The 27,030-nt window shown below is 43.7% G+C and overlaps 1 protein-coding gene across 1 annotated transcript; it reads left to right on the top strand.

The window, feature by feature from the left end:
- The first annotated feature begins 124 nt into the window (after nt 1-124).
- plekhh2 (pleckstrin homology domain containing, family H (with MyTH4 domain) member 2) lies at nt 125-26,319 on the top strand. Its single transcript, XM_076743934.1, has 30 exons — nt 125-262; nt 2,810-2,945; nt 11,273-11,335; nt 11,422-11,571; nt 12,178-12,261; nt 12,354-12,435; nt 12,543-12,728; nt 13,485-14,401; nt 14,744-14,819; nt 14,929-15,023; nt 15,149-15,308; nt 15,625-15,761; nt 16,298-16,411; nt 16,678-16,764; nt 16,911-17,069; nt 17,212-17,292; nt 17,430-17,609; nt 17,909-18,017; nt 18,616-18,728; nt 18,977-19,156; nt 19,713-19,810; nt 20,360-20,537; nt 20,813-20,968; nt 21,061-21,158; nt 21,830-21,971; nt 22,210-22,346; nt 22,802-22,931; nt 23,553-23,639; nt 24,094-24,243; nt 24,576-26,319. The coding sequence occupies exons 2-30, from the start codon at nt 2,823-2,825 to the stop codon at nt 24,759-24,761; spliced, it is 4,458 nt and encodes a 1,485-aa protein (XP_076600049.1). The 5' UTR covers nt 125-262; nt 2,810-2,822; the 3' UTR covers nt 24,762-26,319.
- The last annotated feature ends 711 nt before the right edge of the window (nt 26,320-27,030 follow it).

The raw sequence follows: 27,030 nt of genomic DNA on the forward strand, positions 1-27,030 counted from the left end.
GACCTCTGGGTAATGCAACGCAGAAAAACGCCTACCGAATACGTGATTGGCCGTGTTGTGCGAAACCACACCCTCTAGAGCCAACCCGTCTCCAACTTTTGCCTGAGAGCTGGAATGAAATCCATTAGGAAAGAGAGAAATTCAACGTTTTTCCTCATCAATTAGGATTTTCTCCACAGGGATAATATGAAATGTATAGACGCTGGAGTCGACATGGCGTGAAGTCCCTCCTGTAGTTTCTATCCATCACATATCCTCATTGGTAAGTCGAGAAACTTTGATGAAAATTGCCGTTTTTTAATTAAATAGGAAAAGTCGGAGTGTTGTCTGTGTAATTGATACAGTTTCAGGTGAAGGTCTTTATATAGTAAGATTGGTTCAAACGGTGTTTTCATTCACATGTGAGACAAAGTGGACTTAAGCTGACTACCAGTCTCTCAGTTGGCCGCTATTCGGTCGAACAGTGCGATTTAGTTGAGGGCGCTCGTGAATGTGAATAGAGTCGCCTGTACTGTTTGCCATTACTCATAAACTCACTGTTTTGGGGCATAGAAAGTACTCTTTGTGTCTTTTGCTGGCTGGTGCAACATTCAGCTTTGTATTTAGAGCCACAGCCCTAAAATTTAAGCACAAAAATCGACCTTTTGTAGTCTCAATGAAATGTCAAAATATTCTTGTGACATCACAGGAAATGAACACAAGTGAACGGTGATGTGTTGTAGTCTCTTGAAGTTCAATTTAAAGGACCACAGACCTTTTAAAGTCACATTTTTGCCTCAGAGTGGCTCTCTGTAAGTCTGCATGAATACTAAAAGGATTTGGGTAAATTCCTTCAGTGGTAAGAAAAAGAAAACACCTTGATGGTTTGTTCATTAGTTTATTTTCCTGTGAGAAGTGGATTATCCCCACGAACTGTAACCCAATCATTTTAAATACCTGAACAGTGAGTAATAGAGATCTTATGGCTTTAAATGGCTCACTACATCACTGGTCCAGACCAAAACACAGGGAAGCCCTCAGACAGCAGATTCTGCTCCGCTGTCTCTTTACTCTGACTTTACTCAACAGGAAGTCAGAGAGAAAGAGACAAAAAGAAAGCCGGAGTCAGGGTTCAGGGGTTAAACAGCCTTTAACGTTCTCCAACAACCACATCCTTTTATCATCACTGCGGAATGTCGCCTGGATGAGAGGAAATAGATGAGTGTGCAGAAAAAGCGTCTGTCGTCAGTTGTAGAAAACTGACTAATATTCTCATAGGATCTTTGAATTTTGAGTGAATTAACAACGGAAAGGTACTGTTCCCACAAACCATGAATTAAAATACCCTCCATAAACTATAATAAAGGCAGTGTAATCTGTATAATAAGAATATTATTATGATTCAACAATTCGGCCTCATTCAATGAAAACCTCAACAGTAAGCCAGACTATGAAGACGGCGTGAGTCTTACAGACAGTTCACAGTAAAACCTAATGAGGCTTGTCAGTGTAAACTCTACCCTTAACAATAAGATTCACAGCAATGTAAAGTCACAGCACATTTAAGATGATGCCAGGTGTTTGAAAGTGTTGGTTTACAGACTGCCGTCGTATCTTTATGGTCTTTGTCATTGGATGAGTGTAATACAGGAACAGATATACGCTTCCACAATGCTTCGCTCTTATGGGTGGCCTGGTTCTATACAGGGACGTGTCGGCATCATCCACATCCAACATGTCATGTTAAATTCACTGTCCTTACTTATCTGTGTTGTTTTGTTTTGTGGGACGAGAGCCCTTTTTTTTTTTTTTTTTTTTTTCTTGCCTTCGTCAGTGTTTACCACAGCAAACAGGCAACAGAAATAAGCCTGTGGAAACCAGTTTATGGCCTTCCTCCACACATGTTTGCAGTCTCTTTGTGAGGAGGCCAGCCTGGTAATGAGAGGTTATTACTTGGAAGAGAAACCCAGGCTTTCTATCTTCCTCCTGCTGCTGCTGCTGCTGCTGCTCTCCTCCATCAGCGATCCTCATCTGTCTCTCTCATCTCTTTTCTCTCTCTCTCTCTCTCTCTCTCTCCGTCTCTCTGTTTTTATTGCCTGTTTTCGTCTGATAGCTCTGGAAAACATGATGCAAGTCCATCGCTAACTGTCGAGGTGTTTTGGAGCAACAGTGGTGTTTTTCTGTTTGGCTAAGCGAAGTACGCCCACTGCCCACTCTGGTCCAACTGGGTTTGACCCTGGAATATTTCAGGTGCTGGCTGGTGGCAAAACATCTGCACAACAACAAACCCTCTGTCTGTGCTTTTTTTGTGTGTGCGTCTATGTATGTTTGTGCGTAATTGGGTTAAAGAGATGCAATATTAGTTTGCAAGTGTACGCATCATAGTTGGACGTCTGTCCAAAATGAAAGACTATTTTCCATTTCTTTATGAATATGATAAAGTTTTCTTTTAGTTGCTGCTGTAATGTAGCATGGACACGGGTATGCATCAGTCAACGTGACTTTCAGTGCTGTTAAACCTGAAGACCTGAACAGCTGCACAAAAATGATTGAAATGTTATTCTTTCGTTGTCCTTCAGAATCCAGCTGTTGCAAGTTAAGTCTCCACGTCAGCAATCATTCACTGCTGAAGGGCCCTTGAGCAAGACGCTGAATCCCAGCCAGCTTCAGGGACGGTTGCCTGTAGCTGACTCTGATCCCTCACCTCCCCGCTGAGGGGGGAAATGAAAAGAATATTTTCCCACAGGAAACATACAGCGGGATCTCTGTATTATTATGTACATGCTATCGGCCTCTCACTGCTGTGTGTTTGTCTGTGTGTGTTTTCCAGAGGGTCAGGCAGTATGGCGGAGGGGGAGGAGGCCATGAGCCAGGAGGACTGGAAGGAGAAGTGTATGGTCCTGGAGGCGCTGCTCATGAAGTTCAGAGTGCAAATCATCAAGATTCGAGAACTGACTGCTGACAAGGTTGGCTCAAGAAAAGCTAATCCTGGAAATGTTACTTATTGGAAGAACAGAATGTGACTGATAGAAATAACAGCACAGCCAACGTGTTTACTGGAAGATCAGAGCAGGCATGAGGGAGAAAACTGATGAAAAATGCTCTTATTACATTTTTGGTTGCTTTGTAAAAGGCGGGTAAAGTAACTCTGTCCCTCTCAGCTTCAGGTTGATATTGTAGGACTAATAACAACCACAACTGTGCAGATTTATGGGACAAATGTTTGGACGGGTGACCTCATTTTCCCTGAATGAGCCAAGATGCACTCGAAACAGAATGTAAGAGAAGAAGAAAAAAGGAAAGGTGTTTTGGCTGATAAAGAGAAGGCAGGCACAGTTGTCAAAGTGTTTTTAATGATGGATGATTCAGATTAAATTCACGTTGGATCATTTTTATTATTTAAATAAACCTGGAATAACACTGGGGCCACTGGTGTGGTGCTGTTATTCCTGTTTCCATGGCTTAACCTCCACAGTATTATCACAGTCCTGCTGTGTGTGTGTATATATACTGCATATATACTATTTTTTTGGCATTTTCACCTTAATTGGACAGTGAGGCAGACAGGAAATGGAGCAAATGTCACTGGGTGGAATCGAGCCAGCGACCTTGCGGTTTGGTAGCCTGTGCTCTAACTCAGCTGCTACTTTTACAGTAACATTATTTCCAGGACAGTCGGCCGTTCCAGCGACTGTCCCATCAGATCAGATAAGCGATTATTAAACTGATTCCTATTGTAGTGCCATTTCAGTGAGAACGTCAGCACAGAACACACCTTTGGTTCCTCACTCGCTCCTTGTGACCTTTGAGGTGAATTTAAGGCTACGGTACCTCCTTAATGGTGGCAGACCTCAGCTGATTTCCAGGGAACAGGCTGGAGGACGGAGCGAGAGCAGGAGGAAGCATACTGTCATTGGCTAACTGAAAAGCAAGAGCTATCGTCCCCTCTGCTGCAATCACGAGCTACCACACCGAGCAGACGAGGGACAGCTGATCTAAGGGGAGACTTGGACACCAGAAAGTTTGCCAAAATAAAAAAAAGTTGTCAACTTATGGTCCTCATAAGTACAGGAGGACATCCACCCTCAAACAGAGAGCTGTGGTGTGTCTGGCGGGTACGGAGCAGGCCGTCCCTCCCAGCTGGCCGCCACTGGGCCGGCCCAAACTGTTCAGTGGCCTAGATCTGAGGCTGCTCTCCAGGGAGGCTGATTAGAGCTCTAATGTAAACAGCAGTCTGACCACAGGGCTCCGCCACGCACTGCATGATGGGATTGACCCAGCTCCAGTCAATTACAGAGTCAAAGTAAGCTCAGCTGGACAGCAAAACAAACTCCCGGAGAGACTTAGAAGAAAGATTGGCTTTGGTGGGTTTTTGCAGCCCACGTAGCACATGTGAAAGTCTTTGCTGCATATTTCTGGCCTTTTCCAGCCTATTTGACAGGTTGAATGTTTAAAGCATTCTTCCACTCAGCACTATAAAACACACAAATAGAATAACACAAGTGTGCTTTCAAGAAGCCGTCATCCGGTTATAATGTCCTGTATTTCACCTCAACTTTACCAGTTTACTTCTTCCTCTCCAGTTGTGTTTCCTCAGTGTAAGTTCAGTAGTTTTGAGTCAGTTTTAAATTTCAAGCCGTCTCTCAGCTGCCGTCACCACCTCACAGCCCTCAGCCCATATCAAACTGTTTTGCGCAGTAATGTGTGGTTAGTGTGTTGTAAATCTGATGAAGAATAGCAGTAATCCTTTCGTCTTTACCACATACAGAAGATCACTGATTTAGTTCCCAAGGATCCAGAGTTCAACCAGAGTTCAACGCATTGGTTTTTCCTCAGAAACCGACACTGACAAGAATACTTCTCAACCACAGATATTATGCTTAAAAATAAATACAGAGATTCATTAAACCTTGTGCAGAAAGAAAAGGCTGTATATTCTCCAGTAAACCTGAACTAGTGTCATTATATCCATCACATCAGAGATCAATGAAGCTCACTGGCAAATATCAGATTTTTACCAAAAAGCCAAAATCATTTGGATGTTGGCAGATCATCCAGATACAGCGCTCAAAGCGAACTTCAAATCTGCTTTTGAATCAGTGATCTGAATGTATAACCAAGGCACCGTCTGGAAGCATAATCAGGGTATGCTTTCTTGGACTGTGATATGTTTCTGTTTCACTGCAGCTGTCAGAATTAACATGTAGTTATTTCACTCATGTAGGTTTGTTGTTAGAGTGACCCATCGCCTGGTGTTCACTGACCTCTCCATGCTATGAGCTCATCACGTTAACATCCAGACCCCTGCTGCTGTTTTTTCTCTACCCTGGCTCCCACCGCCTCAGCCTGAGCTTGTTTTTTTAAAGCTGTGCGGGGGCGCACGTACGTCACTGCGAAATCCTCCTAATATCTCACTGTGGAGGTAGCAAAGAAAAGGATGAACAAGTCATTTTGAGAGGTGATTCATGCTGTTGTTGAGGCCTCTGGTGCTGAAAAAACAGAAAGGTTAGTGTCTGTTCATTGATGCAACTGCAGCATTCCCATACGGGGTGCAGGTAGAGTGCAGTCTAGTATGAGCATATAGCTAAAGACTCAGATCCAGCAGCATTATTTCAGAAAGTTGTATGAGATGCACTGATATAAGATCGATCAGCAATTATTTTGAAAGCAATTACCTTCTTACATCTAATAGCTTTCTGTACCAGCCATGAGTCATGTTTCTTCCCCAAATATATATCCACTGCAGAACAGTAATTGTCCTTAAAAAGGATAAAGTATTCAAAGACGTATAGAATTTATTGTGTTTAATATGAGCTTTCACCAGTTTTAAGAATTAAAATAAAAACAGAGAAGCCACCAGCAGATCAACAAATGATTTCATTTTAAAGTCTCGACACATGACGACGTGCACTAGAATAAAAAAAAAAGGTCTTTCCCAACTGGCAGATTCCATGCTACTTTATAGGCAAATGAGATTTCATCAAATGTCACTAAATGACTTGTTAAGGTGGATATATGGACATAAACATCATCACTTCTTAATTAAAATCTATTACCAAACTGTGAATTATTGGAAATACCTTCTGATTGTAAATGAATCTGTGTAGTGGAGTGAGGTGAGAATGAATGGACATGAATCCAGGTGGACTTGACAGACTGCTGAAGTCCTAGAAAGCCTGTGAGAGTGGATGGAGAGGGAGCGAGAGAAGAAAAAGAAAAAGAAAAAGAAAAAAGAAGCCTTGTGTAAAGATTGACCTACCCAAGGGAGGAAATACCCAGTTTAGTAAATTGTGTGTGTGTGTGTGTGTGTGTGTGTGTGTGTGTGTGTGTGTGTGTGTGTGTGTGTGTGTGTGTGTGTGTGTGTGTGTGTGTGTGTGCTGAAGCAGCCAGTTATCCAGTGTGAGCACATGGATGTATGCAGGTCAAGTCTAATTCATTCAGAAACTATTTTCAGCATAGATTTGCACAGACATGAAGGCTCGCGATATGTGTGTGTCAGTTCTGTGTGTGTCAGTTCTGTGTGTGTCAGTACAGCTATTAGGGAGGGACGTTAGTTTTGGCCCGCGGGGCCTCCAGCTGTAACAGGAGGCTACACATCTTGTGATGGAGACAAAGAGGCCATATGTGTTACATTTTCTGTCCGCCTCCTCCCGTCAGCATGACACACTGATCATTTTTATTCTTTCAACTCAGCTCAACTTTACTTAGATAGCACCTTTCATACAAACACCAAGCAGAGAATTTACAGCGGTAGGATGGTGTGTATGGGACTGAGTCAAAATAAACTATTGTGTGTGTCCATGGTAGCGGAGGAACGTGTCACCCAGGGCAACAATGTGGCTCATTGATGTGTTTTTTATAGTTTTTGGACAACAATGGTGCTCTATGGCACAGAGGAATAAGGCTCTGGATACACACAAAATACTTACTATATTGGTGACAGTAAGTAAAATACAGAATATTGCTGGATTTATGCTTTAAGAGGGAGACTGCACCCAAAAGAATACACACACATACCGTGCACACACACACTGTATATCTATACTCTACATACAGTAGAAACACACCAAAACCACAAGGGGTGGAGCTGCTTATTCGGGTTTGCTCTTCCGTTCTGATGATTCCACATTTGGAAAGAAAGAAAACTTTCTCCTGTGTGGTAGGTGGGCTTCACCGGACATATCCACCAATCATGTAATAGATCACACATCACACGTCAGTCACAGTCAACAGGTTCAAAAATAATACACCTGCAAGTCAGGTAAACACTGAATCTAAGCCTATGTTTCACACAAACACACACTGATCATCTGGATAGACCTGTTACACACAGTTACCAACAGCTAGTCAGCTAGGCTATTCAGGCTTTTTCTTTCCAACACTTAGGTTTATGTTTATGTGTGTGTACAGCTGTGTGCTTGTACGCCTGTCCTGTTTGCTTTTGAGGTGGGTTTATTCCACTATTTGTTCCCAGATTTCATTTTTTTGAACATATTTGACAACTAGCATGTTTTAACTGTAGTTTTTGAGTGCCGATGAGCATATTTGCCACAGAACAACTATGGCCTAACTGTGACTAGATTTGGTATCAAACCTGTAGGTCAGCACCGTGAGTCGTAGCGTCTACAGAGAGAGGCTTTGTGAGCTGGCTGTCTGGCTGCGGATGGAGCGATGGGGGGCGGTGGATGGAGTTCAGGGGGAGGTTGGCCACAGAGCGCCAGTTGTGGAATTCCAGGAATGGAAGTTGAGCTGGAGTTTGGATCTGAACAGGGAATTGACTGCAGAGGTGATAGAGCGTTTTTCAGAGCTTATGGAGTCTGAGGCAGAAGGGGGAGGTCATGTGCGTGTGTGTGTTTGTGTTTGTGTGTGTGTGTGTGCGTGTGCGTGTGTGTGTGTGTGTATGTCAGGCTGAGACACAGTGAAGCAGCATGGCTCATACTGTGTGCAAGTACATTTCAGAGAGCAGGTTGTAAATCTTGGAATCACCATCATGTAAACCTTAACCTCTCATTGCTCATCCCAACCGAGCTGCACAGGATATGACACACTCACCCAGGCCCTGTTCATCCTATATATAACATACAGGATGAGGAGAGCCTACACACTTACCCATGTGGTCTGATACACAGGAGAATACCATCATCATCGCATATGGGTTTTTATATGTTGTTATGTCTGGTGTGTGTGTCGTCTCCAGCTCTAGCCTACAGTATACATGCCCTGTAATTAACATGCTCTTCTCTGCCAGATGCTATATCTGTTATTGAGAGGCACATGCGGTTTGTCGTTTGCGGTGCTGCAGAGGATCTATATAGAGCGTGTGAGTGTGTGTGTGTGAGATATATTAACCGTTTTCATGTCTGCTTTTCATCAGAACATAAAAAGTTGACTCAATCTGCAAAAACTTTTGTGAGTGAGCCAAAGTGACCTGTGTGTGTCGTGTTATTCTTATATTCGTCACTTTGGTGCAGTTTTTTATCAGCACAAGGATAAATTTGGTCACAATATCACCAACACCAGATGTGAAAACGATGTATCCTGGTTCCACTGAGATAAAAACACCCACAAGAGACGTGTAACAGTCATTTCCAAGCCAAGTGTGCCCATACAGTGACAGACTCTCACCATATCTTGTCCGTTGAATCAGATTCTCCAAAATCACACTGAAATGTCAAGTCTCTGGTCGAGAGAACGCTGTGCAGTGGAAACACTGAGAGGCTCTGGCAGGGTGTGGCTGCTTTTGGACTGAGCTGGGTCCACTTCTTCTGGTCTGTGGTGGTTAACAGAAGCAGAGGAAAACTGGAGCGCGGCCACGCCAGCGTCCACACTGCAGCTAAACACTGTTGTCGCTCTTCACGGTAGTTTACACGCAGTTTGGTAATGAAACTGAACAGCAGATGCATTAACTAATTCGAGTGCTAATTTGTTGATTTCTAAAGTGCATGTAAAAGAACCACAGTGGACACCAAGCAGTTGGCAACATCATACTACAAATGACATGAGTGTGTTGGCTGCAAGTCATTTTCCACTTCTAAAACATTGCACTCAGTCAGATTACTGAGAAAACTGAGTTACATTTCGCAATTTGGGTGGAGTAATGCAAAAGAAAAAAAAAATGAATGGAACCAAAAAAGCTGAATAATGCAGGCTGTCTGCAGGTCATTTTTTCCCCACTAAATGTTGGTTAAAATAATAAAATGATAAACAATGCTTTTTATTCAATTGCATGCTGTTGTTAGATGTTGTAAAAGCGGGATCGATGTGTGCTACACGCTAGTTTCAGTCTGTGTCATCAGACCTTTAGCAGACATTGTCACTACTACAGAACTTGGTGACTTTAATCTGGTGAATGCGTTTTTCTTTAATGTTAAATACTGCTGGGAAGTACCAAAAAAATGTGACATAATACTAAACAACATTGGGCCATATCAGCGTCCGCGTCTTATGATCATGAAACAAGGATCGAATTCCACTCTAATTGGTAGTGAAAGGCTCTTAAAAGTCTCATATTTAACTTGATGAACTCTGATGGATGATGAGGAGGCAGCCACTGCTGCATCTTAGCTGTGAAAAAGGCATATGACTGATGGACTGTATTTTCTTGTGTGGACTGACCTGTGAATCTGGCGCTGAAGAAGATGAGCCTTCGTTTGCTGTGTGTATATTTACTCTACAATGAATGACTTCCTTCATTATCTTCAGTACTCTGTCCTATTCTTAGCTACATCCGATTTGGTGAGTCAGCCCAACGTCCCCACAGGGATTGTTAGAAGTCTCCTCTGGTGTAATTTGTACGTGTATATGTGCACATGGAGCAAAATATTCTAACCATGGTGGTTGTAGAGTTGCTACGCAGAGAATTTCCATTGACATTCCTCCATATTTTCCTTCATGAAGCCGCTGAGGTTTGAGAGTTTCCTCAGAAGACACTGGTTTCTCTGCTGCTTCCGCTACTTTGAGCTGAGGCATTTCAGAGGAATGTTGCTCATAAAGTCATCTCTCTCCTTGATTCCCGCAGGCTTTTTTCACCCTGTGCGCTGGCATATGTGTCGGTATCTGTCTGCGTGTCCGTCCATCCGTGTGTGTATCCAAGCTGTGTGACCTTTGGTGTTGCAGCAGTTTTAACACACTCCTGCCAGGTTCCACACGCTCGGCTCTGATCTTAGCGTACAAAGAGCCGGTTGTACCTTTAAAGATGTGGCACCTCATCATCATTATGTAACTGGTTATAGGTGCTATATGCGGCACTTGTGCAGAAATAAAACTGTCTCATCAATTCTGAGACATAAGTATAGGTGTTGTAAACAAAAGCACCCATTGCCAAAAATAACTGGCAGCGTCGTCTTGGCTTTAGCCTGCACTGGATTTTATAGTGAGTGTTATAGTTGTTGCATGTTATAGTTCAGGATTGTTGGATTGTTGTATTGCACTGTTCATTTTTAGATCACTGACCTCCTGGCACAAACAAAGCTAAAGATAGACAGTGGAATGTCTATTGAAATCTGTTTTCCAGCATGTTACAGTGTGTGTGGACACACAAGTGGCACACTGAGGACAAGGAGGTCTTAAATGTGAGAAACACCACTGCAAGCTAGCGTCCCAGTCAGCCATTTGTTTGAGAGAATTTTCAGTTACGATATCTTGATTTCATTTCTCATCGCAATAATTTTCTGTGAAAGCAGAATTGATAGCAATAAACAGCTATAAAACCAGCCCTAAAGCTGACCACAAATCAGATGAAGGTTGTTGACAAAAGTTTATTGACATTTAGAAATGCAAGACACCATTATGAGGGAGTATCAAATATCATTAGATTGTTGAATTAGACATAAACCTGCCATGAGGAAGTGATTGTCGCTGAATGCCTAACACATAAATGTTCATGTAAGATACATCTGTGAACTCTGAGTATCCCAACTGTGATTCTAAACATTCTTTTGAGTCATAAATGCCCAAGACCAGCTGCAAAGCATCTGCTCTTCTCCAGTGTAGCAGCCTTATCTCGACTGGTGTTCTCATTGGGATCCAGCAAGCAGCACTTTCTTTGTCTTTATTTGGTGCTGTTGTGTTCGGGACTGAGGTTGAGTTGATATTTCACCTCCATGTGTACACAAACAGTCTGGTCAGAAGAGCTGAGAGGAAATGAAGGAATGATTTAAGATCAGATGGTGTGGGTGAAGGAAGTAGGATGTACTTTGTGTCTCTGCTTGCATAATATACAACATTTATTATAAGAACTGAATTAGAATAATGTGAGAAATTGAAATTCAATAGTGTTCTCCTTCTCTCCCAGATTCAACAGTTGGAGACACAGGTGATAGATGCAGAGAAACGGGCCTTCACTGCTCACCAACAGGTAAAGATCCAAACAAAAAAGTGTCTGTGTTCCCAGTATATACACATACACACGCACACACATACTGTACGTGTGTGTGATTCCAGGTGCAGTGGATGGAGGAGAAGCTGAAAGCTCCAGACAGTCAGTCCGGAGACTCAGAGGTGCGTTTGTTTCAACGGTGCCCGGAGCTGCAGGCCTTGGTGCAGGAGAAGGAGGACGTCATCGCCCAGCTGGAGCAGCAGCTGGAGGAGCAGGTAGAACGTGTACATGTGAAGAATTTCATCAAAGCAACAGATGAAGTGCCAGTGGATGTTTTCAAGGTGCAAGAGAGTGTAGAGAAAGAGGGGGCATTCAGGTAGACTTCAGAGACAGAGACCCGCACAAGCTACACAAACTCATCCAGTTTTGGAGTTAAAAGATTCAGTCACATCTGCGCTGCTGTCTGAAAAACAGGTCTGGGAATGTGGACGATAGAGACAATCTCTCTGTCCTGATAAAAACCACACAATATCCCCACTACAGCATGAGTTAAGGAGAGCCAAAGCCAACTGGAAACGTACCAAACTCTCGGTCCACTATAGAAAGATTACTCATAATCCTTGAATAAGAACATCACAGATGCAAGAAGACTGAGTTCCTGAGTTTGTCTCCACTGTTATTCACAATCAATGGTTTTTGTCTACTGACCATCTTCTCCTTGTGTTTTAACCTTTTCTGAAGTATCATTTGGGTTATCCCATCCTTATTGAAATACAATGAGTCACTTCCATGTTACATCTTCAAAATCCCTGAATTTTCTATGGCTGCAACCAGAATGAAACCTGGCTGATGTTTGCTGTAAAGCTGTATTCTTTCACTAGAAACAGATCCGACTTCAGGATGCCAAGACGGTGGAGGAGAAAGCAGCTAAGATCAAGGAATGGGTGATGCTGAAGTTGTCAGAGGTAACTGATTCATATGGATGGGTGTCTCGTCCCCTCGGATAATTCCTGTTGTCTGAGAGGGAGTTTCATGTTGAAATGTATTTATTCTTCAGTTTGAGGTGGAGAACGCAGCATTAAGAGAAACCAACAAGCAACAGGAGGCTCAGATTGAGGAGCTACAGAAACAAGTGCAAGGTAAGAGCCTTTTATGTCCTGATATGTTTTTTCATGGAAAATTAGCTTGATAACATATCCACAAGGACACTGAAGTAAAAGTGCTACTGTCAAAAATGTTTGTGTAGCCTTTGAGAAGAAGTGTGGTGGTGGACGAGGAGTCCTGTGCAGACCAGGGGAGGCCCAGCGTCTCAGCAGCCTGACGTTCGGCTGTTTCCAGGTGCGGGGGAAAAACCCCCAGGTCCTTACCGGACCAGCACCCTCCCAGAGGACCCTGAGCAGCCAGGGAGAGACTGAGGGCAGAGATAAGACTGGTAAGTCTCCATAGGTTCACAGCAATGGTCTAGAAACACATTCTGGGAGGCAGCGCGCTTCTGGGTGAAATAGGACAGTGGGAAAGAGCTGGACACAGGAAGGCATGGTTTCATAGTGGAAAATGGAAAGTGATGCAGAAGACTTTTTTTAGCCATTAGGTCATATTCATGGTGTCTTAGGCAAAGGTTTTCACTGCATTATCGTTTTGCAACTCACCACATCTCACTTAGAAAATGATGAAGTTTTGTTTTTATTTGACTGGAGGACCAGAGCGTGGAAGAAAAATATGCTGATGGTAAATAACAGGATTGTGAAGTCATAAATCATACTGTAATAATTGCCCTTGATGATTATGGCAGGAACATCGTCTTCACTTACTAAGAACCTTTATACTGATAAGTGTGTAGACATCAGTCAGATGTGAGGCGCTGCCAACATCAGCATGCTAACATGCACACAGTCGCTAATGCTAACATACTGGTGTTAATCAGGTGTAGTGTTTACCATGTCCAGCGAGCATGCTAGCATGCTTATACTAGCATGCTAATATTTGCTAACATTTGCAAAAAGTGAACACAAAGTACAGCTAAGGCTAATGGGAATCATTGCTTTTGCAGGTATTTTGTCATAAGGACAAACCTAAAAATTTTGACTTATTGATAGATGAAAAGTCAGGGTCAGACGGTATTATGTCTCCCACTTTACTATTGTTAGCAACACCTGTGGGATATATATGTTCATGTTTGCTTTGACAGAGAAGGGCAGTAAGCACACAGCCTCCTCGGGGACAGACGCTGACGTCCAGAGGCCTGACCAGACTCTGGAAGGTGACAGTGCATCTGAAACCCTGTCTGAGAATGCGTGTGGACCAGCGTCTCGTGGCGTCTCCTCCGTGCTCTCCAGCGCAGCATCAGAGGGGGAGGGAGGAGGAGGGTGCGATGGCAGAGGAGGAGGTGGAGTGTGCGGCCTGGAGTTCAGCCGCCCCGGCAGTGAGACCTACCTGACTGCTTCAGACGACAGCAGCTCTCTGTTTGACGATGACATGCAGCGTGCAGAGCGGCCCGGCTTCAGTCTGCTGGGGTCATCAGAGGGGACTCTGGGGGGATGTAAGGAGGGGGAGGAGGAGGCACACAGGGCCAAGCTGGAGGACTGCACCTCCGAGGAGCTCAACAAACGTTTCCAGTCACAGAGACTTGACTCCTCATCCTCTTCCAGCGAACCTAACACCCCCAGCCCCATCCTCACACCAGCCCTCACCCCAAAGAGACCCAACCCACCCCAGGACCTAAGGGACAACCCCGCCTCACCCAAACAGCCCCGGCTGCGGACCCCAGCAGGGTTCGGGTTGATGAATGTGGCTCTCGCCAAGAAACACCTGAGCCAGCCACCGATCAGCAGTGAGGCAGCATACGGACAAACACGTAACGCTCTCAGCATGCTGCGCCCCCTCCGGCCACAGGAAACTGACCTCGACCAGGAGCAGGAGGTTGGCATGGAGACAGGCAGGGACACACCTCCTCAAGTCCTCCCCAGTCCTACTTTTCCATCCTTGCAAACCTCACATGGTCCACCTGAACCTGGTACAGAGGTCAGCCCAGAGAGGCGAGACTGTGATGGCTCAGCGCCTGGCAGCAAACCTCCCACTCCCCCTTTACACAGACTGCCCTCCTGGGTAAGATAATGAGTCAAACTGAGATCAATGCTGAAGTCAATATTTTGTTTCTTGCACAATTTTATGTTTAACAGGATGAGAAAGCCGCTAAATATTGAGGACTTTAACTGTAGATCACAGCAGTGAATGTGCACATTACACACCATATACAGAATACGGCCTGTAGACGGTCATCGTAACCAAGCAAACATCTCGAAAGGGTTATAGAAGAAGCCAAGATTCCAACATTACAGTACAGCAAGCCATTTTTGTACATTTGATTACAAAATCCATTTTCTTAGTGGTAGAATGCTCAGTGTTTTTTGAAATATCGACTGATGGTTGAGCAAGTTTTCCCCACAGGAGAGTCGTATCTATGCTGTGGCTAAATCAGGAATCAGACTGTCTGAGACGTCCTGCACAGACCCTGCTAGCAAAGGTAAGAAAGGGAACAAAGGAGGTCTGTTATTGACACTTTCCATCTCAGTCTCAGCCACAGAGACGTTCAGCCTGACTACAAACTAACTGATCTGTGATCTGTGCTGCAGACCCCTCCCTCCAGTCCTCCTATCCTGCTTTTGTAATGTATACATCCCTCATCTATAAAAACATGACTACTCCAGTTTACACTACTCTGAAGGGGGTAAGTGCAGCTTTACAAGGCAGGACTTCACTGCTACATTTATTTTGAGCTCTCGCTGTGTGTTTGCTCATCTGTGTACTTCTGTGCTGCACTGTGTCGACCGCCGCCGTGCTTCGGCCTTGCAGAAAGCCACTCTGCTGAGCAGCAGTCCGTTCTCAGACGAGTCATCGAGCTCCGAGGAGTCGTCTAGTTCAGGAGAGGAGGACGGCTCCCTCTGCAGCTCTCACACCTCCTCCAGCTCCCGCAAGGACAGCAGCCCAGGCAGCCCGCGCTCTCTGAAGAGAGGTACGACGCAGCATGTACACGTTAAGGATTCCACAGGAGCTGACGTTAAAACTGTCCTTCCTGCAGTGTTCAACACAAAAACAATCGCTGCAAGTTTCCTTTAGAAATGTATGTGTCTGTGGCAGCCAACATGGATTCACAGAGGTCTGGGCTTTTGTTTTGAAGCATACTGAAAATGTATTAATGTGAAAGTATAGCTAAGCATTTGTGTACCTTTACTGAATATCTCCATACAAACATAATGAGGCTGAACAAAGCCTGTAGATGTCTGTGATTCTGTACTGCACTGTCAGCTGTACTTTATCTTCTCCTCCAGCCGTGTCCATGTCTTCAATGACATCAGAGAGCGACTACGCCATCCCTCCTGATGCCTACTCCACCGACACAGAGTGCTCTGAACCAGAGCAGAAACTCCCCAAGACCTGCTCTGCAGCCAGTGACAACGGCAAGAGTGTGAGTCAGTGAATGCATCACTGGATGTGTTCTCAAGGAGAGAGCAACACGGCAAAATCACTCGTTTAGATTACAAGCTGACATGTTGTCTTCGGAGCAAGCTGAAGTCAGGAGTGACATCTTTATAGTTATAGTCAATGCACAGTGCGAGTAGTTCTATGAAATCTGAATGTTTGTCTTTCAAAGCTATCAACACTGTACGTACTGTGTGTCCTTTCAGTGCATTTGTGAGAACTTTTATAGAAATTTCTTCTATAGAAGAAGATTTATTTTTATTGAGTCTTATTCCTGCTTGTGTATTGTTTTTCTTACATGTCACAAACTACATAAACTGCATTATAGACATAAAGTAAAATAAATTAGTATGACTGATGATCCAGTTAAGCTCAACAGGACGAGTCTGCAAAATCTGTGAATAACCCATTGAATATAAAAACCACTTCATTGTGCATTTCTGGATATTTTAGTGAGTTGCTTGTCACTGTGCTGCACCGCATGATGTGCTCCATAAAACTGAACAGTGTTGTATCCTGTAGGAACCAATGGAGAAGTCGGGCTACCTGTTGAAAATGGTGAAGACCTGGAAGAAAACTTGGAAGAGACGCTGGTTTGTCCTTAAAGACGGAGAGCTGCTCTACTATAAATCACCTGTGGGTTTTATACAACACTTTTAAACTTTAAATTAAAAAAAAAAAAACTTTTAGATGTACCATGGGACACTCACACGCTATGTTGTGATTTATAAACAGCTGTATCTGTCGGTTACAGGCACCTTTATTCTATTTTTGCTGTTTATCTTATATCTGTGGTGTCTTGTTATTGAATGTGGTTTGCTTGGTAAGAGTTGGTCATTTGTGTTTATTCAGTCTGTACCTCTGCAGTGAGTCACTGTAAAACCTAAATCCTTCTCCCACAGAGTGATGTGATCAGGAAACCTCAGGGTCAGATTGAGGTCAACGCCACCAGCAGCATCGCCCGCGGAGAAGGAAAACAAGTTCTCCAGGTACTCAGCCCTGATTTTCAGAGTTTTACCCACTATTACATAAAAAGATCTACTCTAATAAAGTGATATCTAGTCAAATCTTGACCTGTCTAATCTCAAATACAAAAGAACAATTAAAGAGACGTGTTTGTTGTTGCTGTGTGTAGATAGTGACAGGGAAGCGTGTGTACTACCTGAAGGCTGACTCTCCTAACCTGCTGGAGGAGTGGCTCAGGGTGCTGCAGAGCGTGCTCAGACTGAAAGCTGCCAGTCCTCTCTTCACCCAGCCAGACATTCGCCCCGGCATGAAGGGACTGCTCATCAAGGTCCTGCAAGTTACCAGTCTGGCTGGAAAGAAGAAATGAAAATGCATAACCTGGCTATGAACATTTTTCACCCATATTTCTACATCTCGTGTATATTTGCCACCACATTGTTAGATTGTCACTGTACTTTGCTGTTCGGCAGGTGAAGCACGGCTACTCTAAGCGGGTTTGGTGTGCTCTGATTGGCAAAACCTTGTACTATTTCCGCAGCCAAGAGGACAAGGTGAGATTCAACATAAAGTGTCCTCGTCTTAAGATTTACAGGATGCAGAGGCCACACGATGTAAGGTCTCAATGAAACAGAGCTTCAGTTCAGTTGTGCAACACCAAAGCTTTTTCCATTCATCTGCCTGTTCCCAGTTCCCCCTGGGTCAGATTAAGCTTTGGGAGGCCCGGGTGGAGGAGGTAGACAGGTCAAGAGACTCAGATGACGACCTGAAGGCATGTGGGCGGGGCTTACAGGCGGCACCATTCACCATCGGCATCCACCCGCAGGAGCAAGGACCGACCTACCTGCTGATCGAGTCCCGCCACGAGAAGGTCAGCGTCACTCAAAGATTTAGTTTTCAATGTTGCAATTCTTCTGCTCTGATTCATGATACAGAAGGTGATGCCTTAGTCCTTAAATAATAATGATAATAATAATAATAATAATAATAAGTCCTTATTAGTTGATCTGAATGAGCAAAAAAAGCCATTAAGATGCTCTGATTTACTGATTTAAACTGAAATTAGACCGTAAGGCCTAACTGTGCTCTGATAAGACAGTGAAATGGTGTTGGCTGTTGGTCTTGTGTTTGTGTCTGCTGTCACTGTTCTTCGTGTGTGTGCCTCTGTAGGATTCGTGGCTGTACCATCTGTCTGTGGCAGCGGGCACCACAGTGGGTAAAGTGGGCACTGAGTTCGAACAACTGGTGGGAAAACTCTTCCAACTGGACGGAGATCCAAGTGAGTCCTACTAATTATTTGTTGAGTCTTTAATTGTGTTTTCCTAATAGCTAACTGCATTTTTTTTTCAGTCAGTTTATACATCCTATTACATCAGGCAATGATCATAAGGTCAATAAAAATGACCATGAAACACATTTATGGTTTTTACAGTTTACCATCAACACCATTATGAACCAAAGTTCTTGAGTGAATCAGTAACCTAGATTATGTTTTCCCCTCCTTCAACTCCGTACTGGAGCTATTACAAACGTTTCATAGATTTAAATACAAAGTGGTGAATTCATTCATTCTTCTTTTATCTAACATGCAAAACAAGATGTGGAGAAAAGGTACTGGTAGAAACAGAACAGCCTCCATGTTTATTTTAGGGTGTGCATGTGTCTTTTCCAACATTATGTTGTTATTTTAGGATCTTCACTTAATTTGTGTTCATTCAAAGTTATTTTAAATGCGCTTTCAAGTCTCTTCTATTCATCTCATGTCTTATTTCTTTTCGTTTGTTGTAAATGTTTCTCCCAGCTTTTGTGTGGAGCACACTTGTATGTCATGTTCTCCTTCTTGCCTGTAGCCAGCAGTCTGTCTCTTTGTGTTTCAGACTCTCAGAGCTGGAGACATCCCGTGTTGTGTTTCAGTAAGGAAGCTCTGTCGTCCCCTCTCACCACCCTGCCTTCACAAGCTCTGCAGACAGAGGCTGTTAAACTCTTTAAGGTGTACACACGCGCGCGCACACACACACACACACACACACACACACACACACACAGAGACAAATAATCCTATGATAAATCAGAAAGTGAGAGAGTTTACACAGTTTCTCTCCATAGAATAAACTCTTTGTCCAGACTTTTGAGTCCTGTGTAGCTTTAATGTTAAACAGTGCTTGAATCAAATGTCTCGAGCACAATTTATCTCTCATGCTGCGTCTGTCTTTTCAACTCTATCACCTCTCTCCTCAGACTTGTCAGCTTTTCATCAATGTGGCCATCGATGCTCCGGCCATCGACTACCACGTGTCACTGGCCCAGAGTGCCTTGCAGGTGTGTCTGGCCCACCCCGAGCTTCAGAATGAGTTCTTCTGCCAGCTCATTAAACAGACCCGCAGGAGGCAGCCGCACGGCCATCCGGGACCCCTGCAGGTGTGCATTCTCACCACACGGTGGCAGCAGCAGCACATGTCGTTGACTGGGAACACTGATTTGAAGTCAGAAGCACAGGGACTCATCAGGAAATGAAAATACAACACTATACAATACAAAGCTGTACTCTGGAGAGACTCGCCACCCGTATGTTAGCATGCTCACCGAAAGAGCTATTATATGCAGAGAGCAAGTCCTCAAAAGTTCCTCTCAGAAAAGGCATTGAAAAGAGGGGCAGACGCTCTCCTTCCACTGTCACCCTGCAGCCACGTGATCCTCCAGTCACCTTCAAAACAGACGTCAGATTCCAAAGTTTGATTGTATCTCAGCCAGCTGTGGGATTTAGAGACAACAGAATGTGTCATAACACAATCCAGCTGCTTCTTTGAGACGGCGTACAGGAATGAACTCAGTGGAGTTGATTAACCGCATCAACACAAGCTGCATCTGAGGCTAACAGTTTCACAACAGTCTGTCACAAGGAGACGCTGCAGTTTTTCAGGGCTGCTGCTCTGATGCTTCTGCTCAGTGATGGTGTGTTTTTGTCTCTCTTTAGGGCTGGCAGTTTCTAGCCCTGTGTGTGGGACTGTTTCTGCCTCAGCATCCGTTCCTCTGGCTGCTCCAGGTTCACCTCAATAGACACGGGGACTCCAGGTGAGGAGACATCAGGGGCCCCAACATTAGCACGAAGGACAACAAATACATTTTGTTTTAGGGCTACAACTAACAGTTGATAAGTATTTGCATGACGGCATCATGAGTGTGCCCGTTACTTTCTCATTAATCAGTTAATTTCTAAGATTTGTTGTCATTTGCACTATGCGGACAATCCTCTCATGAGAAGCTGGAACTACAGAATGTTTTGAGTTTCTGCTTAAAAAAATGACTCATTATCGAAACCAATGCCAATTAATCTGTCAATCAACTAATTGCTTCACTGACCGATTCAGCCAAGTTGATTTGGCATACACTGTTCAGCCTTTTACAGCCAGTTTACTAACTCATGTTTTACTAACTTCTGTTGCAGCCTCTGTGCTTGTGACTCACAAACAGAATGAAACTGCAGCGCCCGTCACACTTTCTTCACTAACTTGATTTAACGTGATCATTTAGTGAACTTGACAGTTTAAGAAGTTTTAAGGTGCTCTGAGTGAATTCCAGTTACAGTATATGTCTGTATCATGGTGTCCCTGTTGTCCTCAGGACTGAGGTGGGTAAGTATGCCATCTACTGCCAGCGCTCTATGGAGAGAACCCAGCAGAAGGGCGAGAGGCAGGCCAGGCCATCCCGTATGGAGATCCTGTCGATCCTGCTGAGGAATCCCTATCATCACTCCCTGCCGTTCAGCGTGCCTGTTCACTTCCTCAATAACACCTACCAGGTAGTAACACACAGGAAGATAGATAATAACAACAAGCCTTCAAAGCTAGTTCATGCTAACAGTTTGAAACTTGCTGGTACGCTCTCAGATGATGAGATGACAGGAAAACGTTCTTTATTCTCATGCTTGTAAGTGTATTTATCAGCATGTTTAAGATGTGAGCGTTGATCGTGTCAATATTTCAAAAACGTTGGCTACATTTGGAGTTAGCCAAACTAAACGTCAAAGCTTTTCAGAAGCAAGAAGGGGCTTAACTCTCATGATCATTTCCACAGGTGGTGAGCTTCGATGCTTCGACCACAGTGGACGAGTTCCAGTGTCGCCTCAACCAGGACACCGGCATGAGGAAAATGGGGCTTTCTGGTTTCAGCTTGTACACTGATGACCCAACTGGACGAGAGCTGGAACACTGCCTGCAGGGGAGCATCAAGGTGCAGCTTTTATTCACGCGACTTTGTGAGGATAGGGGGTGTTCGTTTTCTCAGGACATAACACAAATCTGTTTTCGTCACACGATCTGCAGATTTGTGACATCATCTCCAAGTGGGAGCAAGCTTCTAAGGAGCAGCACACGGGCAAGTCTGAAAACACCAGGACTGTCCGCCTCACCTACAAGAACAGGTAGAGAAGGAGCCAGCAGGCCCTGAGGTGGTAAATCACGAGAGATTACATTCAGGCTAACACCAGGTTCATGTTGATTCAGGCTCAGAGTATCATTGGATTTGGAGAGAGGATTTTGGGGTGGGAACCTTACAGGATTTGAAGGTTTAGTTTGAAATTAACACACTATGTGACCTTTTTCACATTGAGAATTATCTTACTTAAATTGGCACACGTGATTGTATAAAGGATATTATTGCATTGGTTTGGGGACACTCCCCACTTTTTTGGAATGAAGGTAAACGTGATTGAAGGTGGAAGCTGTGACGGAATGAGTGAAGCATTAGAGTATGAGAGTGAGTAACTTTTGGGATTATTTGTGCTTAAAAAAGCCTAAAACTGGAGGTCAGGAGGTCAAATATCTAGGATTTTTGATAATGGTCCACTTTACAGGAATGCAGCACAGTGTATTTTTAATTCTTTTATTCTAATACATGTCAGTGCAATAGTAAATCTTTTCTGCTCAGCTGTAGTGCAGAGCAGCTGGTGCTACTCTTCAGAAATACAACACAAACAAACCGAGGAAGTTCAGTCATGTTCCATCCATCCATCTGTCATCCATGTGTGTATTTTGTCTCCCTCATTCTGTCCTTCTCCTTTTACTCTCTCTGTCTTTGCCTTCCCGTCTCCAGGCTCTACTTCTCTCTCCAGGTCAGGGGAGAGTCAGAGAGGGAGAGGTTGCTGCTGGCTTATCAGACAAATGAGGCCATCGTAGCGGGACACTTCCCGGTTAACAAGGAGCTGGCTCTGGAGATGGCTGCCCTGCTGGCCCAGGCCTGAAACACTTTTTTATTTATTTATTGCTTAATATGTACATAATGTGCTGACCTTAAAGATTCAAGCAGTACAAACAACTCTTGCATCGGTTGTTTTTGATGTCACAGAGCCATGCAGTATTTCATCTGTGCCTCAAATATATGTTTTAAAATTTAAAAAAATGGCAAATATTTCATCTATTGTTGTTTAGTAAACATCCTAAAAACTAACTTTATATAACACTGTCTGTGTTCAGGTGGAGTTTGGGGATTTTGAGCGGCCCTTCTCTGCTCCTGGATCAGCCGCGACCAAGTCGAACCAAACGCTGAAACAGGTTCTGGACAGATTCTACCCGAAGCATTACCGCAGGACCGCATCTGAGGAGCAGCTCAGGTATCAGGACACACTGAAAAATGACTACGATTCAGTCCACACACATCTCCTGCTCTCATGTATGTTTGTTTAGCTTCTGGCTAGAGCTGGACACTGTCTCTATGCTCACTCAGTTATATTGTTACGATCTGCTGTCACAGTCATAAACTGTAGGTTTCCATCACAGGAAGCTGCTCCCTGGCAGTTAACCCTTTAATTTCCCGTCATCATCCTCATTACTCCGATCTCTTTTTACACCATCGACACTCATCTAGTCTGATCAGATCCCTGATCTGTGGTTTTGTCATTTTCATATAAATTCAGTTAGCACACAGGACGTCTGAAAACTGAACAATTTACCGCACAGGAATCTGTCAAGTTAAGCAGCACAATCAGTTTCATGACGAACACTGTTGTCATGATAGATCGTGGTAATGAAATGACTTTGATGGATGTATTTTCCCCTCCCTCCTCAGACAACTGCTGCAGCGTCTCTCTGCCCGCTGGGCCTCCCTCAGGGGGCGAAGTTCATCAGAGTGTGTCAGGATCTACCTAACTGTTGCCAGGAAGTGGCCTTTCTTTGGTGCCAAGTTATTCGAGGCAGAGGTCAGTCAACTCTAATCTTTTGTAAATTAAGGTTATCTTCTAATGAGCCTAGATATAAAAAATGTTACAAGGTATTGTTATTTGCTCTCACATTACAAACGCGATACGGTCTTGAACAAATAAAGGCCAACATCAACTCGTCCTATACAGAAAAGAAGAAAAAGAGAGGAAAGAAACCTCTGTGTGATGTGGGTGTCTCTAATATTTTACCTTCACACAAGCTAACAGATACTAGACAATGCAATTCAGTACAAGACCACAAATGAACACCTCACTGGCACAGTATCAGCTAAAACTGATTTTCCTGCACTTGTACACAAGGTTTGCATTTTTTGGTTTTTGTCACTGATGAAACACAGCATGCACGGCGGCGTGCAGTACAGGCTGCAGGGAATTGCAGCGATTGTTGTACTTGTGATGAAATGTTGGGAAACTGTCTTGAAATAAGCATCATTAATGCTTCGAGTTACAGTTCACTATTGTGTTTTCAATAAACTCCATCCAAAACATTATAGTACGTCCACTTCATGTCTCCACCTCACTGTTTGTTGTTACTCTCAGTATATTGTATAGCAGTATGTTTTGAAAATGAATTGATCACTTGTTTGTCTCTGTTTTCAGTCCATCACCCCCTCCCCAGATCAGGGTGTGCGTGTTTGGCTGGCAGTGCATGAAGATGGTATCAGTGTTCTGGAACACAATTCTGTTGTAAGTCTCTTTGTGTACCTCTCTGCAACTCTTCACATGTGATTTCTTCACTCTCTTGCATTGATTCCCTATTAATGATACTGAGAATAGAGATGGTTTTCATATTCATGCTGCCTGGGAAGCATGAATGTAAAACAAATTCATTTGATGCATCATGTTTTAATGTTGAGCAATGATCACATATTGATTGAGAAATGAACATTCTGTTTGGTATCTGTGGTCTGTAATCACTCGTCGCATCAGCTGGACTGAGATGGAGAAACTTGCCTTCACATTGTGAAAACACTGATGACATATGAAGATGTAAACAAGAATAATGGAGGACAGTCATAAGTGACTTTCATTAAGCTCTAAAAAGCTCCTCATGAATTTTGTTGCCACATTGTTTTCTATCTTCCTCATCAGAACAGACTCATTGTTCCTCACACAAATATCTGTGCATCTGTGTGTTCAGAAACCGCTGGTGTCCCACGCCTACAAGAACCTGATGACGTTTGGAGGCTGCAAACAGGACTTCATGCTGGTTGTGGGGCAGAGCATCGGCACCAACGCAAGCAAAGACAAACCGACAGAGAAACATCTGTTTGCTATGGATCCCTCCAAGGTGAGTGAGCGATCAGACTGGTTTTTCATGAACACTGCTGTCTGATAAGCGGAGTTAAGCACATCAATACCAGTCAGACTGTCTGTGAAATGAAGGAATTTTAAGCTGTGGATGCTGTCTATCAGTATGTTCAGTCTCAATGTGTCACTATTGCTGTTCTCTTGAGCAAGCGCTTGTGACAACAAGGTTGTTTGTGACATTAACGGATTCTAGGTTGACAAATCCTCGAGTGATTGATGGGCTGAGACAAGCCATAATAAGAATTTTAGAGTGAGTTGGAGACACTACGAATACGCGCACTGACATCGCTTTTTGTTTTGTTCCGTCAACAGATCAGGGAGATCACCCTCCTCATCTCCAGCTACATCAACAGCGCTCATCAGCAGAAGGCCGCCGCCCACCACCTCTCTGCCCCGGCTCTGATGGTGGCCCAGCCCGTCAGCTTGAAGTGCAAAGAGCTGAGGAGCAAGTCCCCGCCAGCGCTGGGACGCCCCAGCAAGGCGCCCACGCTGCTGTGACGCCACAAAAATGTCACGGAGAAATATTCACTTTACTGAGCTGCATTTTTTTTTTTTTTTACCTTATTTGAATTAGAAAAATGAATTTCCAGCTGCACTAGGCCTGATTCCATCGTCACGCAGCCCTTCTTTCTTATCCGTTAGATCCTGTAGATTTGTCTCGGTGGGCCAGATTCATTTCTGGTATGTGGAATGGTGACTTCTCTGCCTACTGGAAGAGGCAAACACTGTCTCTCTGAGCCACAGGCGCTCCGTCCACCATCATGTTTAGTATCATTTGATATCATTGACCAACTGAGGTTAAAACATTTTACATCGTACAGGAAGTTGGCGTCCTTTAATTTTAAGCAGTTCACTCCTGAAAGGTGACTCAGTGTCTCCCTCAGACAACATATGGGTCTGAAACTGGAGCCGCAATCTGTGACTGTTCATAGGTACAAAGGTGTCGAGACAATAACGAAGAGGCTTTGTTTAACATTCTCCCTGGTACATTTTCTCTCTTCCTGATGAATGTGCTGCTTTTATGTGCTGGCTCCAAAGAGAAAAAGTCAACAGTATTTATTGACAGACTGAGCAAGCACTCTGAAACGTCTCATTAATCTATCCTTGCTGTGTGGTACATTTCTTTTTGTAACCAAAGTCATTTTTGTTTCGCCACCTTAAAAGATAATGCACAGTTATCCACAATGTAAAAGCGGTAATGACGCTTTGTTAAGGGATCATATAAAGGGTATTTTTGCATCTCTTTCTGTCCTCCTGTAGGGCTCAATAACTCTACCAGGAACGAGAACCCTTTCAGTGTTAGATCTTGTTGTATAATGAAGGATACTGAACACTATGATGAAAGCAGGAGGCAATAACAGGTAACCAGACTACAGCCGGAGAAACCAGTTCAAAAAGTGCATGAACCAAATCCAGTGAAAATGTCCATGTTTTATGCATCCTGTTCAAATGCAGTAGGTGTGACTGATTAGCTGTGGACTGGGTGAGGTGGCTGTGGCTGTGAGTTTATAAGAGGAAGCCAGTTTGGACCCTGTGTGCTCTTAGTTATTGAATAGCCAGAAGAGTGGTGGAACTTTAGTCATGTGCAAACCTTTGTAGTTAAATGATAGTGCTAAGAGCAGTAATGTAGAGGTAGGGTATAAGACGGTGGATCAGCCCTGTGTTTATATATGTTGATTTAGAGGAAGATGGTAAGAGGATGTGGTAAATGCTGAAAGAACAGGTTAGTGGAAATAGATGATGATTGCTGAAAGGGTTTAAGGAGAACTACACTGATACCTGTTGTGTTTTATTCTTAGTGTGTCACAGAATATAAAGGCATTTTAACAAAGCAACGGGATCAGATAGATGTAACCTAAAGATAAACTGGAAAAAAAGGACATTTTTTAATGTAAGGTACTTTAAAAAGATGATATTCCCTCCCAGTGTTATCTTAAGCCTGTATAAAGCGAGTATTGTCAGGTGTTATATTTATTTGTCATATAAAATAATCATCCTTGGAAAAAGTGTTTTAATTATTGTACAAGTCTAATGCTTGAATAAACTGAACTATGGCAAACAAGTTGGTGGTGTGACTGAGCGTGTAGAATCCCTGAGACAGCCTGCTTTTTCAGCCATTTTTGTATAGATAACGCATCAACTCTGGGAAGATGTCCCAATCCACCAAAATCAATTGGACCCTTGTTTATTCCCACTTCCTCTTCCTACAGTTTCTGTTAAAAAGAAACTGCCATCCAGCTTCCTCATTGGTGCAAATGTGACTGACGTGCTGATACCTGCAACAGGTGCCTGACAGCAAGGGACACACCTTCATTCCTGTACTGTTTCACAGAAGAGAGAGAGAAAGAAGGGGGGAGGGGTGGTGGAGGATATATGATACCCAACCTGTCTGAACTAGTTACAGACATGCTTTTGTGGTGGTGTTGCTATGGAGACAAAAGGAGGCGGGGGCTCAAGGGGGAGAAAAAGTAGGTGCGGCAAAGTAACTAAGAGCTAATAGACAAATGATTAATTGTAACACCCCGCCGTCTTAAACATGTCTAATGTAAAGTTAACATGTAAAATGCACAGAGTCAGAGTTAGCAGGCTGTTGACAGCTGTTTTTAACACTGTGCTCCCTTTGTGTCACCTGAAAAATGAAGACTTAACCTTCAGTCGGGCTTCATTGTCACATGAAAGTTAAACAGGGACTGCCTCCAGCTCGAGCACAGCCTCACAAAACACTGAACACTGTGATCGTGTTGTGACAGGACACCCAGGGAATGTT

The sequence above is a fragment of the Chaetodon auriga genome, chromosome 11 (assembly GCF_051107435.1).
Source record: "Chaetodon auriga isolate fChaAug3 chromosome 11, fChaAug3.hap1, whole genome shotgun sequence".
NCBI lineage: Eukaryota > Metazoa > Chordata > Actinopteri > Chaetodontiformes > Chaetodontidae > Chaetodon > Chaetodon auriga.